The sequence below is a fragment of the Morone saxatilis genome, unplaced genomic scaffold, assembly GCF_004916995.1.
Source record: "Morone saxatilis isolate NCDOM2014 unplaced genomic scaffold, NCSU_SB_2.0 Contig17, whole genome shotgun sequence".
NCBI lineage: Eukaryota > Metazoa > Chordata > Actinopteri > Moronidae > Morone > Morone saxatilis.
In genome coordinates, this window is record NW_023339729.1 from 6,055,662 (window position 1) to 6,069,025 (window position 13,364).

The 13,364-nt window shown below is 39.9% G+C and overlaps 1 protein-coding gene across 1 annotated transcript in view; it reads left to right on the forward strand.

Moving 5' to 3' along the window:
• dnah6 (dynein, axonemal, heavy chain 6) overlaps nucleotides 1–13,364 on the forward strand; it is a 54,420-nt gene that overhangs the window by 10,390 nt on the left and 30,666 nt on the right. Inside the window, exons 26-41 of the mRNA XM_035659553.1 lie at nucleotides 13–160; nucleotides 850–1,014; nucleotides 1,310–1,420; nucleotides 1,518–1,643; nucleotides 1,821–1,976; nucleotides 2,274–2,435; nucleotides 3,756–3,893; nucleotides 4,346–4,513; nucleotides 4,603–4,751; nucleotides 6,010–6,117; nucleotides 6,248–6,374; nucleotides 8,104–8,169; nucleotides 10,381–10,563; nucleotides 10,792–10,935; nucleotides 12,219–12,440; nucleotides 13,099–13,164. Coding sequence (XP_035515446.1) covers nucleotides 13–160; nucleotides 850–1,014; nucleotides 1,310–1,420; nucleotides 1,518–1,643; nucleotides 1,821–1,976; nucleotides 2,274–2,435; nucleotides 3,756–3,893; nucleotides 4,346–4,513; nucleotides 4,603–4,751; nucleotides 6,010–6,117; nucleotides 6,248–6,374; nucleotides 8,104–8,169; nucleotides 10,381–10,563; nucleotides 10,792–10,935; nucleotides 12,219–12,440; nucleotides 13,099–13,164 — 2,239 coding nt within the window. The remainder of the gene's footprint in view (nucleotides 1–12; nucleotides 161–849; nucleotides 1,015–1,309; nucleotides 1,421–1,517; nucleotides 1,644–1,820; nucleotides 1,977–2,273; nucleotides 2,436–3,755; nucleotides 3,894–4,345; nucleotides 4,514–4,602; nucleotides 4,752–6,009; nucleotides 6,118–6,247; nucleotides 6,375–8,103; nucleotides 8,170–10,380; nucleotides 10,564–10,791; nucleotides 10,936–12,218; nucleotides 12,441–13,098; nucleotides 13,165–13,364) is intronic.

Here is a 13,364-nt window from a genome sequence, read left to right on the forward strand (position 1 = left end):
GCCCCACCTCAGGAAGTGTTTTGACGCCATTACGCGTCTAGAGTTCGCTTTGCTGCCCGAACGAACTTCTGGTGCTACGGGAATGGCGCTTGAAGCTGGAGAACAGGAAGTGGTCTATAGCAAAGACATCCTGAGCATGGTTTCTCCTGAGGGAGAGAAGGTCAGGTTTGAGTAACCTTAACACCTCCGGCCATCATGCTCTCTGTGTTTTATCTTACCTGTTATTCTCTTGTTTCAGTCTGTGCTGAGAATGAGAGAGTGCGCTACCGTGCCTATCGTATAAACTATAAGAATAGTCATCCTAAATGACACTACTCTTTTCTTTCTTAGCAATCCTAAATGAGTGCAAGAATGAAACGTTCTCAAATTATGCAAAATCTCCAAGTATGCCAAATTCTCTTTTGCACTGATTAAGAAAAGGAATGAATTATGTAGTCCTGAATTAGAAACTACACATTTGTTAAGAATTTGTCACAAACATAAGAAAATTGGACCAGCTATTTTTGTTTGCTAGTGGTCTCGTCCTCTGTGGATGCTATGCTTTTATGAGTTTAGGTTTCTGTGTGTCCAGCTGAGGACCAAGTTCTACTGAGTTGTAAATATACCACATTAATCACTGTGGTATAATTGTGGACAAGGATGATGAGCAATTTTTGAGTGCAGTGGCAATTACTCATTGCTCAGACTTAAGGCTTGTCAGTTATGACCACATGGGGTTATTAGTTATCACCTTTGCTGTCATTTTATTAGAAAAGGCTAATAAAGGCTGTGCGAATTGACAGAGCATTTACCCTTAAGAACTAATGTCCTTAACTTTCCCTGATCATGTCCTTCTGTGTCTGAATGCAGGTGGGTTTGACTAAAGGTCTGAAGGCACAAGGCAATGTGGAAGACTGGCTTTGCAAGGTGGAGGAGGCTATGTTCTCCTCACTGCGACGCCTCAGCAAGGCTGCCATTGCAGACTACCAGGTGATGTCTAGAGAGGAATGGGTAGTGGCTGGACATCCATCGCAGGTACACACACATACACACACACAACTGCTTTTCATCGTTTGTTTTATTGGCTTTGCATGTGAAAATGTCAAGAGAACATTACACATAGTTACCTTTAAATTTCACTTTTACAGACTTGAGAACTGTCTCAGGAGATAACCAAGACTTGCTAGAACTGTTGCTATTGTCTCAAGCTTTGAGTTTTGCAGTTGATTTCTATCATTCCAGGTGGTCTATTTATTTCAGCTTTGTGCTACATAAGTCTTTTCCATTTTTGTACAGTGATTTAACTTCAGTTTGTGTGTTTGTCCACCAGGTGGTGCTGACCATCTCTCAGATGATGTGGTGCAGGGAAATGGATGCCTGCCTGGAGGGAGACCACGACCACTTTGCTGCCCTGCAGAAATTTGAACTAACAAACTTTGATGTAAATCACACTAATGACTCTGTTTTTGACTTTTTGGACTTGAACTTTATAACCCAAATAATGGTTGTGTTTGTGCATGTATTTGTGTGTTTTCCAGAGACTGAATGCCCTGGCGGCATTGGTACGAGGACAGCTGCCTACTTTACACCGTAATATCATCACTGCCCTTATCACCATTGATGTCCATGCCAGAGACATTGTTACAGATCTAGTATGCCAGAAGGTACAATAGTGCAGTGTTTGTACAGTAGTGCAAACAAACAAAAAACACCATCAAGCAGCTTCTATCTATGTGTGCTTTTGGCTTGGTATTATAGGTGCAGGTATTGACTGGGGATTTTCAGGTGATCCGAAAACAAACAACTCACCACCTTAAAGTAACTTCAGCCCTCTTTTTCAGGTGGACGCCAGGTCTAACTTTGAATGGCAGAGACAGCTACGCTACTACTGGGACCTGGACTTGGACAACTGCGTAGCCAAAATGGCTCTCTCTACTTACATTTACGGCTATGAATACCTGGGAGCCTGTCCTAGACTGGTTATCACACCGCTCACGGTAACACACACATGAATGCTCAGATCCACATGTAACATGTGTAACACAGAAATCTTTCTATGCTTAATGTTGAATGCAATTACAGTGAGATCAGACTGGGACTACATGTTTTATCCTTAGTTTTACAAGTTTCCCCTAGTGGCAGAGCTTTATTAATATCACATTCCTTTATTCAGATAACTTGTAAGCCTACAGACCTGTATATTGTGTGATCTGTTATCTTGATTGTTTTGTTTTGTTCAAACAGTCACTGTTGGTCAAACTGTCCCATATCTCTCACCCCTCCCTGATATGTAGGACCGTTGCTATTTGTGTCTGATGGGGGCTCTCCAGTTAGACCTCGGAGGAGCTCCAGCTGGGCCAGCAGGGACGGGAAAAACGGAGACCACCAAGGACTTGGCTAAGGCCCTGGCCATACAGTGTGTGGTCTTCAACTGCTCTGATGGACTTGACTACAAGGTCAGCCATAACAAACTGTATTAATCTGAAACCCACACCTGAACGTTTGTGTGCTCCTTCATTACACTTTCTGTTACTTATTTGTCCACTTGGTTCATAATTACCTGTTCCTTCATTTATTCCCTGCAGTTCTTCACCTACACTTGATTCAGCACTTATACTGTTTTTGTTCCCATTACCTTGCACTGCCACTGCACTAGTTGAATTAGCTGTCTCACTCTGAGTGTACATACTCAGTGAATCCATTAGATGGCACTATTGCTAAAGCAGTCAAGCCTTCTGTCCTGTGCCAGTTGAAGCACAGATACACTGCACAGAGCCTTGACAATAGTTGTGTGCTACTAAAACAAAAGGCAGATTTGATCTTTTCCTATATGTTCTTTTAGTAATCTTCTGTAATGTTTGTCTGCCCCATCAGTAACTGTTTGTATGTTAGTGTGATAATTAGTATCATACTGTATCTGGCTGATAAAATGTGTTTTATTCAGGTGAAAAACAAACAATGCTCTTATTTCATCTATAAGTAATAACTAACAGCATATATATAAGAAAATATTTGTATTTTATATGCCCCCAAACTTTAGATTGGGCCTATAACCTTGAGACAAACTCTACATTTCAATTTAATGTTAAACAGTATTTTGTCTTGCAGTGCACTGAGGCTAGAGTCAGCACACACTTACAAGGCAGCTGGAAAGCCATTCTCTTGATGTCTGCTGTAGTTAGTTATTGGTAGCAGACACCTGTGTATTAGAGTTGGACAGTACTTTGGTTAAGCCAGGCTAGAATCACAGCACTCTTTGGTTTTATGTGTCAACGCTTTGTTCAGCTCTGCTCCACTGTGGCTGAGCAACATTTAACTGTAACATTTAATTTAATTTAAATTCCACTGTCCATGAGACATTAACAGCTGTGCTGCAAATATATACATTGTGTTCATAAGCAAACATGGCTGCCTTCAGATAAAAAATATTAATATTTCACATTTCAAAATCACAATGGTCTCTTACATGTGTAATTATTATTGGAATTTTAGATATGGTATAGACTTTGACTTTAGTTACATATTTTACTCTCAGATCTCTCTTTGTCCATAAGTCATGTTAATACCTTGTGTACTGTATATAGGCAATTGTCTTCATCTATACAGTTAAGGCAGGGTGAGAATATATGTAACCAGGAAACCAGGATTACTGTGACAGTCGCAAATGCCCTTAATATTCTCACTTTATGAATCAATAATTAAAAAATAAAAATATAAATAAACACCCAAAACTTTAGATATCACACTAACACACTAATAACACTTCTCTCTTCCAGATGATGGGGCGCTTCTTCAGTGGGCTTGCACAGTCGGGTGCTTGGTGTTGTTTTGATGAATTTAACCGAATCGACATTGAAGTGTTGTCTGTCATCGCTCAGCAGCTCATAACCATAAGAAATGCCAAGGCCGCTAAGGTACACCCGCACACATATATATACCACTTCATTGTTCTCACAGTGCACACACTTTGCCATATACACCTTGCATACTATATGTGGAGAAGAGTTAAAGACGTTGCTCTAGTAGTCTAATATTTTAAGTAACGCCAAGTGAGGGGCATTCAAGAGTCAATCACGTGAGGATTACACTCTTGATTGAACTGTACCAATTAGATGACAGTCTGCTATCATACTTTGTGACTGTAAAATGATTTTTCTAGCTTCACCTCTTTTCTCTATGTATGTATAGTTATGTATTGAGAAAAAGCAGTTAGTACTCTGCTGTAGCATTACTCTATTTTCCATATAGAGGAGATACAGAAAGACCATCATCAGAACAGATTACATAAATTTGAAATTAATTAGGTCCATAAGTCACTGCCACACACGTACATAAAGAGCATCTCTCTCAATTCTGTGTTATGCAGCTGTCAAGGTTTCGATTTGAGGGCCAGGAGATCAAGCTGGTGATGACGTGTGCTGCATTCATCACCATGAACCCGGGCTACGCTGGACGAACGGAGCTACCTGACAACCTTAAAGCTCTCTTTAGACCCATAGCCATGATGGTGCCAAACTACGCCCTAATTGCTGAGGTAACAGGCCATCTGCGTGTGTCTTGTTGTATATGCTTGCTTATTTTCTCTACATAACCCCCATAATTCCCCTGTATCCCTCCCTCTAGGTGATTTTGTACTCAGAGGGATTCGAGTCCAGTAAGACCCTAGCGAGGAAAATGACCCAGATGTACAAGCTCTGCTCTGAGCAGCTGTCCCAGCAGGACCACTATGACTTTGGCATGAGAGCAGTCAAGTCTGTCCTGGTCATGGCTGGGTTAGAGCATCACACTCATACACACACTAACACACTCGTACACACGCTAACACACATGTGCATTGAGTTATAGAAGAACCAGAAGCACATTGTGACTTGTGACAATCGTCCATGTTATCATCCATGTACAGAATGTTCTGTGAAAGGTTGTTGATGTTAAATGAATATGTTGCCAATCAGCACACCGTTTTCATATTTTAGTTCATGACAGAGGATCATCAGTGAGTTAGATTGTCATGCTTCGTACGTAAATTTTTTTTAATTCAATGCAAAAGCCTAAAAAAATCTAATACTGTTCCAGTGATTATTCAGATTAGAGGGTAAGAGCCTCTCACTGTTGAATTCACCTCATTATTTCTTGCTGTTGGTAAAAGAAAATAAGCACTTAATAAGTTTCACTTTCTGTAAAATTCCTTCACTCAAATGCACATCATACCTCAAATTAATTATCGTTGAGACACATGAAGAGATGAAGACCAACATTAGGGAGACAAAGATTTGTAGACAAAAATAGTTGTTCCTGTTCTGCATGGGTTGAATGGATGTTCTTGACCATATGTAGTGAAAGTCATGCTTTCGCCTGTTGGTCATTAGCTGAAGCTCAGGGAGCTGTTGTAATTGGCTTGTGATTCATTGTCTGTCTCTGCATAGATATTACTTCTCTGAGTCTGCTCGTTCCACACTAAGCACACATTCATTATCTCCCCCTCACTCTAATGTTTTTTACTTTGTTTTTTATAATTGAGCCAGCCTTTGTGTGCCATTAAGGTTGTGCAGTATTGAATTCTCAGCTCATATCGGCTGCTTATTATCTGTATCACATCTGTATTTGTAATGAGTCTATTTTCCACTAATTAATTTGCACATTATAACATTCAGTTCCCCATATTGTTAATATCTATTTCAATGAATGCACCAGTGTCTTCGGAAGAGATTTCTGTGCTTTCAGTTCAGTCAAGTTGTCGAATTATGTTGGACATGGATGTAAAGAGTGTTGATTGATCTTGGATAAGTTAGTGCATTTTTTAAGACGCTGATTAGTTAATTGAGACAGTTGTTAATATGTAACATGTAAACTGAAACCAAGGACTGTTCTGCAGCATGACCAAGAGAGTTGCAACAAGCTGCAGAACTGCTACCAATAAAATATAGCTTGTCATATTGTGTAGGTTTTATATAATGAACTATGAGCATTATCAATGCTTGATGTATAACAAAGACATAATGTGTAATGTAATGATATTGTTTGTTTTTTTAGGTCTCTAAAGAGAGATAACCCCCAACTCAGTGAGGATGTGGTTCTTATCAGAGCCCTGAGGGATTCCAACCTGCCAAAGTTCCTTGTGGATGATGCTGTGCTGTTTGGGTAAGCCTATCAGACATTTTCACAAAAAGGTTAAGTTTCAATGAGAAAATTGTGTTGTTTTTTATATTGTTACATTTCTATTGTGTGTGTATATATGAATAATGTATGTATAATGCCAATCCCCCTCCAGTGGTATCCTATCAGACCTCTTCCCTGGTGTATGTATCCCCGAGCATGACTATGGTGTGCTACACTCCACCATCCTGGAGTCTCTGGTTAAGCGAAATCTGCAGCCTTTGGCTACCATGACCAAGAAGGTACAAGGGGCAGAAGTGATGTTTCTTTATTTGTTTTTAATTGATTGAATTATTTCCTTATGAGTATTTTACCTTTGTAAAACAGTTTGCATGTAATATATACATTTTGACGCTGGTATTCTTAATTTTATTTCCCATGAAAAGACAAAACAAACGATGTGTTAGTCCATCCCTCAGTACTTTTCTACTTCCCTCTCCTATCATCTCATTGTCAAGCCCGATGACAAATAAAATACAACTTCATGAACTATGCTCAACTGTGAGCATTTGACTCTAAGTTGCAATCAAATTTCCAATTATCATTCTTCACACAAATTTACATTCATTTATCCTGAGCTCAATTTGCATTCACCAGTCAGAGATTTTGTTATTGTTTTGTTTTGCTTGCATGTCTCACTAAGATGTGGCAGAGATATACATTACCATAATTATTACCTTTTTTATTTTGCTAACACAGAGCCAATATTCATAGCAAGTTAAAAAATTTAAATAATGATAATGATAATGAACCACAACGACTAACATAGGCTATTACAGGTGTGTTACAGATAAGCAATATACAAGTGTAAGCCCATATAATGTTATATACCGTAGGTGCCCAATATAGACCAGGATGGACCCAGACAAACTTGACACACAACATCCAAAAAAACACGGCACATTTTCCTAAATTGTCCTAAAACAGCACGTTAGTCTGCCCAGACCACAACAACTTAAGAGTCAAAACACATCAGCAGCAGATCAAATAGGCTTCTTAAAAGACCTAAGCAAGTGAGTGCCTGAGACAGCCAAGGCCACACATAACACAACAAAGTCAGCACCAGCACAGTTTCCAAATTAGGTAATTAAAAATATATTTAAACTCACCATGGACGTTTTCAGAGGAGCAAAATCTGCCATTGTTGTTTAAAAAAAGTTGTTATCCAACACCTCTTCTGTCCAACGGCATTTGAAAACAAATCCATCCATAATTTCCCAACTTATTTGGCTTACTAATTTTACACTGCGGAAACGTGCTGACGTGAATGACGTTGTGACAGGGTAAAGCTTCCCTACTGATCGTTACACATTATACCAATATTTGGGTACTGACGGATCTCCTACCAAACTCAGATTAGTGTAGTGTGATGCTTACAACACTATAGATACGTGAGGTAGCTGGTGAAGTCTTATTTTTTTCAGTTATGATTTTGGGGAAGCTAATGAGAGGCAAATTAGAAAACACTATATAGATGTAGTCCATTTGCCATGTCATTTATGCTTTATAATAGCTTTTGGACAATAGTTGTTAACAGGGTCAATTCATTGTTGTCTTTATATATTCATCAGATAGGTTGACAATAATACAAATTCTAGAATATTTCCAGCCTTATCTTTTAAAGATAAGATAAGATATACCTTTATTAATCACCCGTAGGAGAAATTCAAATTACACATAGGAGCATTGGGGAGTATAGTTGGTTCACCCAAATTACAGGAATACACAATTTTTCATTACTGTATCTCTAGTGGTATCTAGCCATGCAGACATTTTAGTTTTACTTGCTCACGTTTTGAGATTTCTGCAGCCACCACAATATAATGGAGGTGAGTAGAATTTAGATGCTTTGTGTTTGTGTCACTTTGATATAGTAGTAAACTTGTATGCAGTTGGTTTGGTTTGTAAAACAGGCCCATCCTCTAAACATGCCCTCATTCTTCTCCTTTCCACTTCTTTTTGTTCAACCAGGTGATCCAGCTGTATGAGACCATGTTAGTGCGTCATGGTGTTATGTTGGTAGGGCCTACTGGTGGAGTAAGACCACTGGTCTACACATCCTGGCAGACACAATGGGAGACCCTCCATTCACACAGGGCCACAAGGCTAAGAACCCCTTCTATCAACCTGTCAAGCCTATGTCCTTAACCCAAAATCTGGTCACAATGGGGGACAGAGCTCTACGGAGAGGTACTGTAGACAGGAGAATTAAATTATGCAACAGCTTCTTTCGTTTTCTCTCCCACTTCCATTGATGTATTTACTCAAACTCCTCAGGGTTAACAATTAACCCTTGAGTGGCGTGACGGCACTGATGGCACTGAGGTTGTCCGTGATGAGTCAGCGACACCAGTGACGACAACAAGTGGAGTTGATCTGTGAATGGGCCAGTTGATGCCCCTTGTGATTTGAAACATGAACACAGTGCTGGATGACAACAGATGCTTCTGTCTTGCCAACAGCAGATCGAATCACAACTAACTCCATCCATACATTATGGGTGTTTGAGCGTTAGAACACAGTGAAAGTAGGAGTTTTAAGTTTAGTTCTTTATTTTTCACTCAAATGCTGCTGTGAAAGTGAATTTCCCCGTTGGGAGGCTTAATAAAGTAAATGTAATCTAATATACTTACATGATTTCATGGATCTTCTGCTCTTAGATCAGCTTATTTAATCTCCTTACATAAACTGTTTTTTCAGGTTCCAGGATTGCTGTAGCATCTCCAGCCCACGTCAGTCGCGTGTGGGATGGTATATACTTGACCCAGATGGCTCAAGGTGGCATGCCTATGTCCAGACATGGATCAGTGGTCTTGGAGCCAAGGTTGTACATATTTTATCTCTGTTCAGACAGCTTTTGAAATTGCAAAATGCTACTCTAACTATGCTTGAAGCTTTTCACATAGCTGCTTCTAAAGCAGTCCTGCATGTTTATATGAGTACTTTTTTATCTGACAGGTGGTCCCACCGGTCAGTGTTAGTACATACAGTATATGTAAGCTGTTACATTAATTGTACCACTTTCTCTCTCAGAGCATAGTTCTGCACCCTTGATTACAGTTCAATATGTGGGCATCATTCAAACACACTTCCCCATACTTTATATCACTGACTACTATTGTTTGAACTGTCATTGTTCTTTATGTGTAAAAAGGTGACTTTGTGTTCCTGTTTGCGTGCTTTTACATTATCTGTAATCTGCCTTGTCAGGCATTACAAGCAGGAGAACTTCAGCATCAGCACAAACGTTCATGACAGTACATCACATACAAATTCTTTAGCTTACAACATCAGTCCTGAGCCGCTTAGGGTGACTTAACACTGCAGTGAGAGTGGGACATCTCTTCCCTCAATTTTTAACTCTCTCTCTCGTTGTGTATCTCTCTGTCTAATCGACTATTCTGTTTGTTGACAGTGTATTTATGTGATAATCTTTAATTTGTTTGCTGCTTGCCCTCTTTGTCTCTACATTCTATTTTTTCTCCACTCTTGGGTATTTCAGTGTCTCCATGAAGCTACTTCAGTCAGTTTTTAACAAGCAACATTCTTTTTGGAAGGGACTTTCTTTTCTTGGTTCAATTGTTGCATTCTGCCTTGTCTGGGATAACTTTGATTAAACTTTCAAATTTGTGGAGTTGTTAGAGTTGGAGCTTATTAGAGCTTATTACAGTTTTTAATTAATTTTGTATCGATTTCCACTAAGCTATTTTAGCCGAGGGAGTCTGTCTCTCTGTGTCTCTTGAGGACAGGGGAGCATTGCCCACACTAATTCTAATTCTTTGTCTTCCCCTACTCACACACCTAGTTTAAGGAATAGTTTGACATTTGGAAAAATAAGCTTATTCCCTTCCCTGCTGACAGTTAGATGAGAAGATTAATACCACTCTTATATATCTCATAGGAAGCTACACTCAGACAGTTAGCTTAGTTTAGCATAATGACTGGAAACGGGAAGCAAAGTAAGTGAGCATTAAAAGTGTTGGAAGGTGGATTTTCTTTTACCTTTGCTCATAGCCAGGATAGCTGTTGCCCCCTTTGATTCCTATCTTTTATGATAATCTAAGCTAACTGTCAGTAGTGGACTGATATGAGAGTGGTATCGCTTTTGTCATCCAACTTTTGGCAAGGAACTCGAGCAATATAACTATTTTGAACTAACTAGGTTACACCTCCTAAAGATTACTGCATACCCTTACCTTCTGCTGTCTTCAACCCTCTCTCTTCCTTTGCTCTGTGCTGTCTCTCTAGCTCCCAGACCCAGTGCGAACATACCTGCTGGAGCTGTTTGAGCAGTATGTGGAGAAGGGTCTTCAGTTCGTGTTGAAGCATTGCACCCAGGCAATTCGCCAAGTGGACATCAGTAAAGTCGCCACTCTTTGCTCCCTGCTAGAGGCACTGCTGCTGGGCGAAGGAGGGCCTGACCTCAAAATGGTAATCACAGGAACAGTCACTTTATTCTATTGCAGTTCCGGCTATAGTGTCACACATGGAATGGTTTATTATGGGGCTTAAAATAAATTAATAAAATGTATATTCATTTTGAACCATGACATTACTTACTGAGCTTCTTCTCCCTTTATGCTTGTGTGTGTGGTGTGGTGCTGTGCGCTGGTCGTGTGTGTGTTGGTGGGTGTGTGTGTGTGTGTGTGTTGGTGTCAGGATTCCAAGTACCTCAACAGTGTATTATGTCAGACCTTCCTGTTTTGCTACCTGTGGGCAGTAGGCGGCAACCTGACCTGTTCTCACTGGGATGCTTTCGACACCTTCGTAAGGGAGCAGTTTGAAGACAACAGCAATGCTAAGGTTTATACTTACATGCACACACCCATAGATACATACAGAGATAGATTAAGTTTTGTTGCACTATACAAAGTGTTGTATAAAAGTTTGTATAAAGACAAAAAATGTGACAACTCTGTCTCACATGTCCAGTGTTGCTGTTAACACTCTTCTCTGCCACTCAAGTCATTTTTTATCCCTTATCTGTATTACTGAGAGTCAAATCCATTTACCAACGCATTTGCTGGTATTAGCATGAAATATGTGAAAAGGCCTGGAGGTTAGCTCATATTGTATATTACTTCAAAGTACTCTTGACACGGGGTGTTTCTAGCTGGAGCACAGCTAATCTCAAAGAGGATTCTTCTCTATGAGAGTCACTCATGTGAAATTAAGACATTAAGAAAGAGCAATACCTTCAGTGGGTTACAAGCATTGACAGTATATAGAAGGAATGTATGGTGAATCAGATCAAAGGATGAGCTTTGTGACGGGGCTATAAAAGTCCATTGCATACCATTATTGTGAAACAGCCGTTATAGAATGGAGGAAAACATTTTTATTTGTAAAGAATGAAGTGCAGAGAGAAGGATGAAGAAAAGGGGTGGATAATATTATTAGTCCTTCAGTCTACCAGGAAATGGAAAGTAAATTGTTTGAGAGGTTTGTCTTGGCTGGCAGTAGTGGAAGATGATTGTGGGGATGTCTTACTGACAGAGGCAGAGCACAGTAGGGCAGGAACATGACTCATTCACCTGAAGGTGACGGTGGAGTGAGCATGCAAGATTTATGAAGACTGCAGAGTATCATCTGGAACATCCCACATGCTTCCACATCTGTTCATCTGTCTGTGCATACGGAGCTGATGTTGTTTTTGTGTGTATTTGTGAATTTTAATGTTATTTATATCAGAGAACTGTCTGTGTACGTTTTTGTGTTTACCATGAGGTGAAGCCAGTGCAGCCACCTCCCAGCTGTGAAGCTTGAGGGAACACAGAACTGCGCACACACACACACACACCACACACACACACATACATACATACATACACCACACAAGTAACAGCAGTATTCAGGGAAACAAATAATGGCAGACACACACTACTAATTCAACATGCCACAGGGAAACTTCCAATGTACACATCAACCAGAATCTGCGATCAAAAATAGAGTAAAATGAGTTTCTTTAATGCCTGAATCTAAGGAGGCTTTACAGTTAATGACAAACTCTAATGCAGGCACTTTTGTGGAATTCATTACACTATATTTACCCAGTGTTTGTATGTATTTTCATCTGTGCTCTGTAGCTCCCCAAGTGTGGTACCCTGTGGAGTGTGTACATGAACTTTAACCACAAGCATCTGGTGCCATGGGAGAACATAATCCCTTCATTTAAATACAACAGGGAGCAGCCCTTTTTTGAGATGCTAGTCCCCACCACAGACACTGTCCGCTACGGCTACCTGATGGAGAAACTGCTATCTGTGCGACGTTCTGTGCTCTTCACTGGCGACACTGGTGTTGGGAAGGTAAGGATTTATGAATACATTAGAAATGTTAGCAACACCCTGACATGCTGTACTTAAGCACTCTGACCTAATATATAGAAGTAATTTAACAAGAGAACCCAGAATGGAAAGCTATGTTGATAATTATTTAGCCACTTGTGTCTGTAAGAACACAATTCATTGACCGCGACTGGGAATCCTTCCTACAGCCAGCGTTCATTTTGTTGGATGCACAGGACCACAGACACATATCATTTTAAAGGTGTGAATATTAGCACGCATACAATCTGTGTTTACCCCATGCTTGTGTCCCTACACAAGGTTATGTATTGAGCATATCTCTGCCCAAGCATATTTCAACCCTAACCCTCTCTTAACCAAACCCTGATTAAATTTGGAGAAGGGATAGCTAAACATGAGTAGATGAAGGAGGAAAGAATACACACCAAAAATCATCACTAAAACAAAATCCATAATTGCTGCACCTATTTAGGCAAACTTTAAAATAAAACAAATACAGTGGTTGGAGAGATAATTCCAAAAGCCATATGAAATACCCCATCAATAACAGACTATTTAGCTTTGGTGCAGATTTTCTACTGTAGGGTTCCGGGTCAAACCTGTAAGACGAGGTCATTTCAGTGTTATTGAAGTATTTTTATGTGTCTGTCCCTTACAGTCAGTGGTGGCTCGGGGCCTTCTTAACAGTATCCAGGAAAAGGCAGGATACCTTCTTCCAGTCTACATTCAAACTTCTCATGCTCCAGACCTCCTCTGCCCGCACGCAGGGGAGAATCATAGAGTCCAAGTTGGAGAAAAAGAGAAAAACATTCTGGGTATCAGCTGGCAGTTCCAGTTACCATACAATCATTCATATACTGCCAGTGTAGACCCAATATTCTGTGTATATCCTTCAATTTCTGCCTTTTCAATCCTTTAATATAC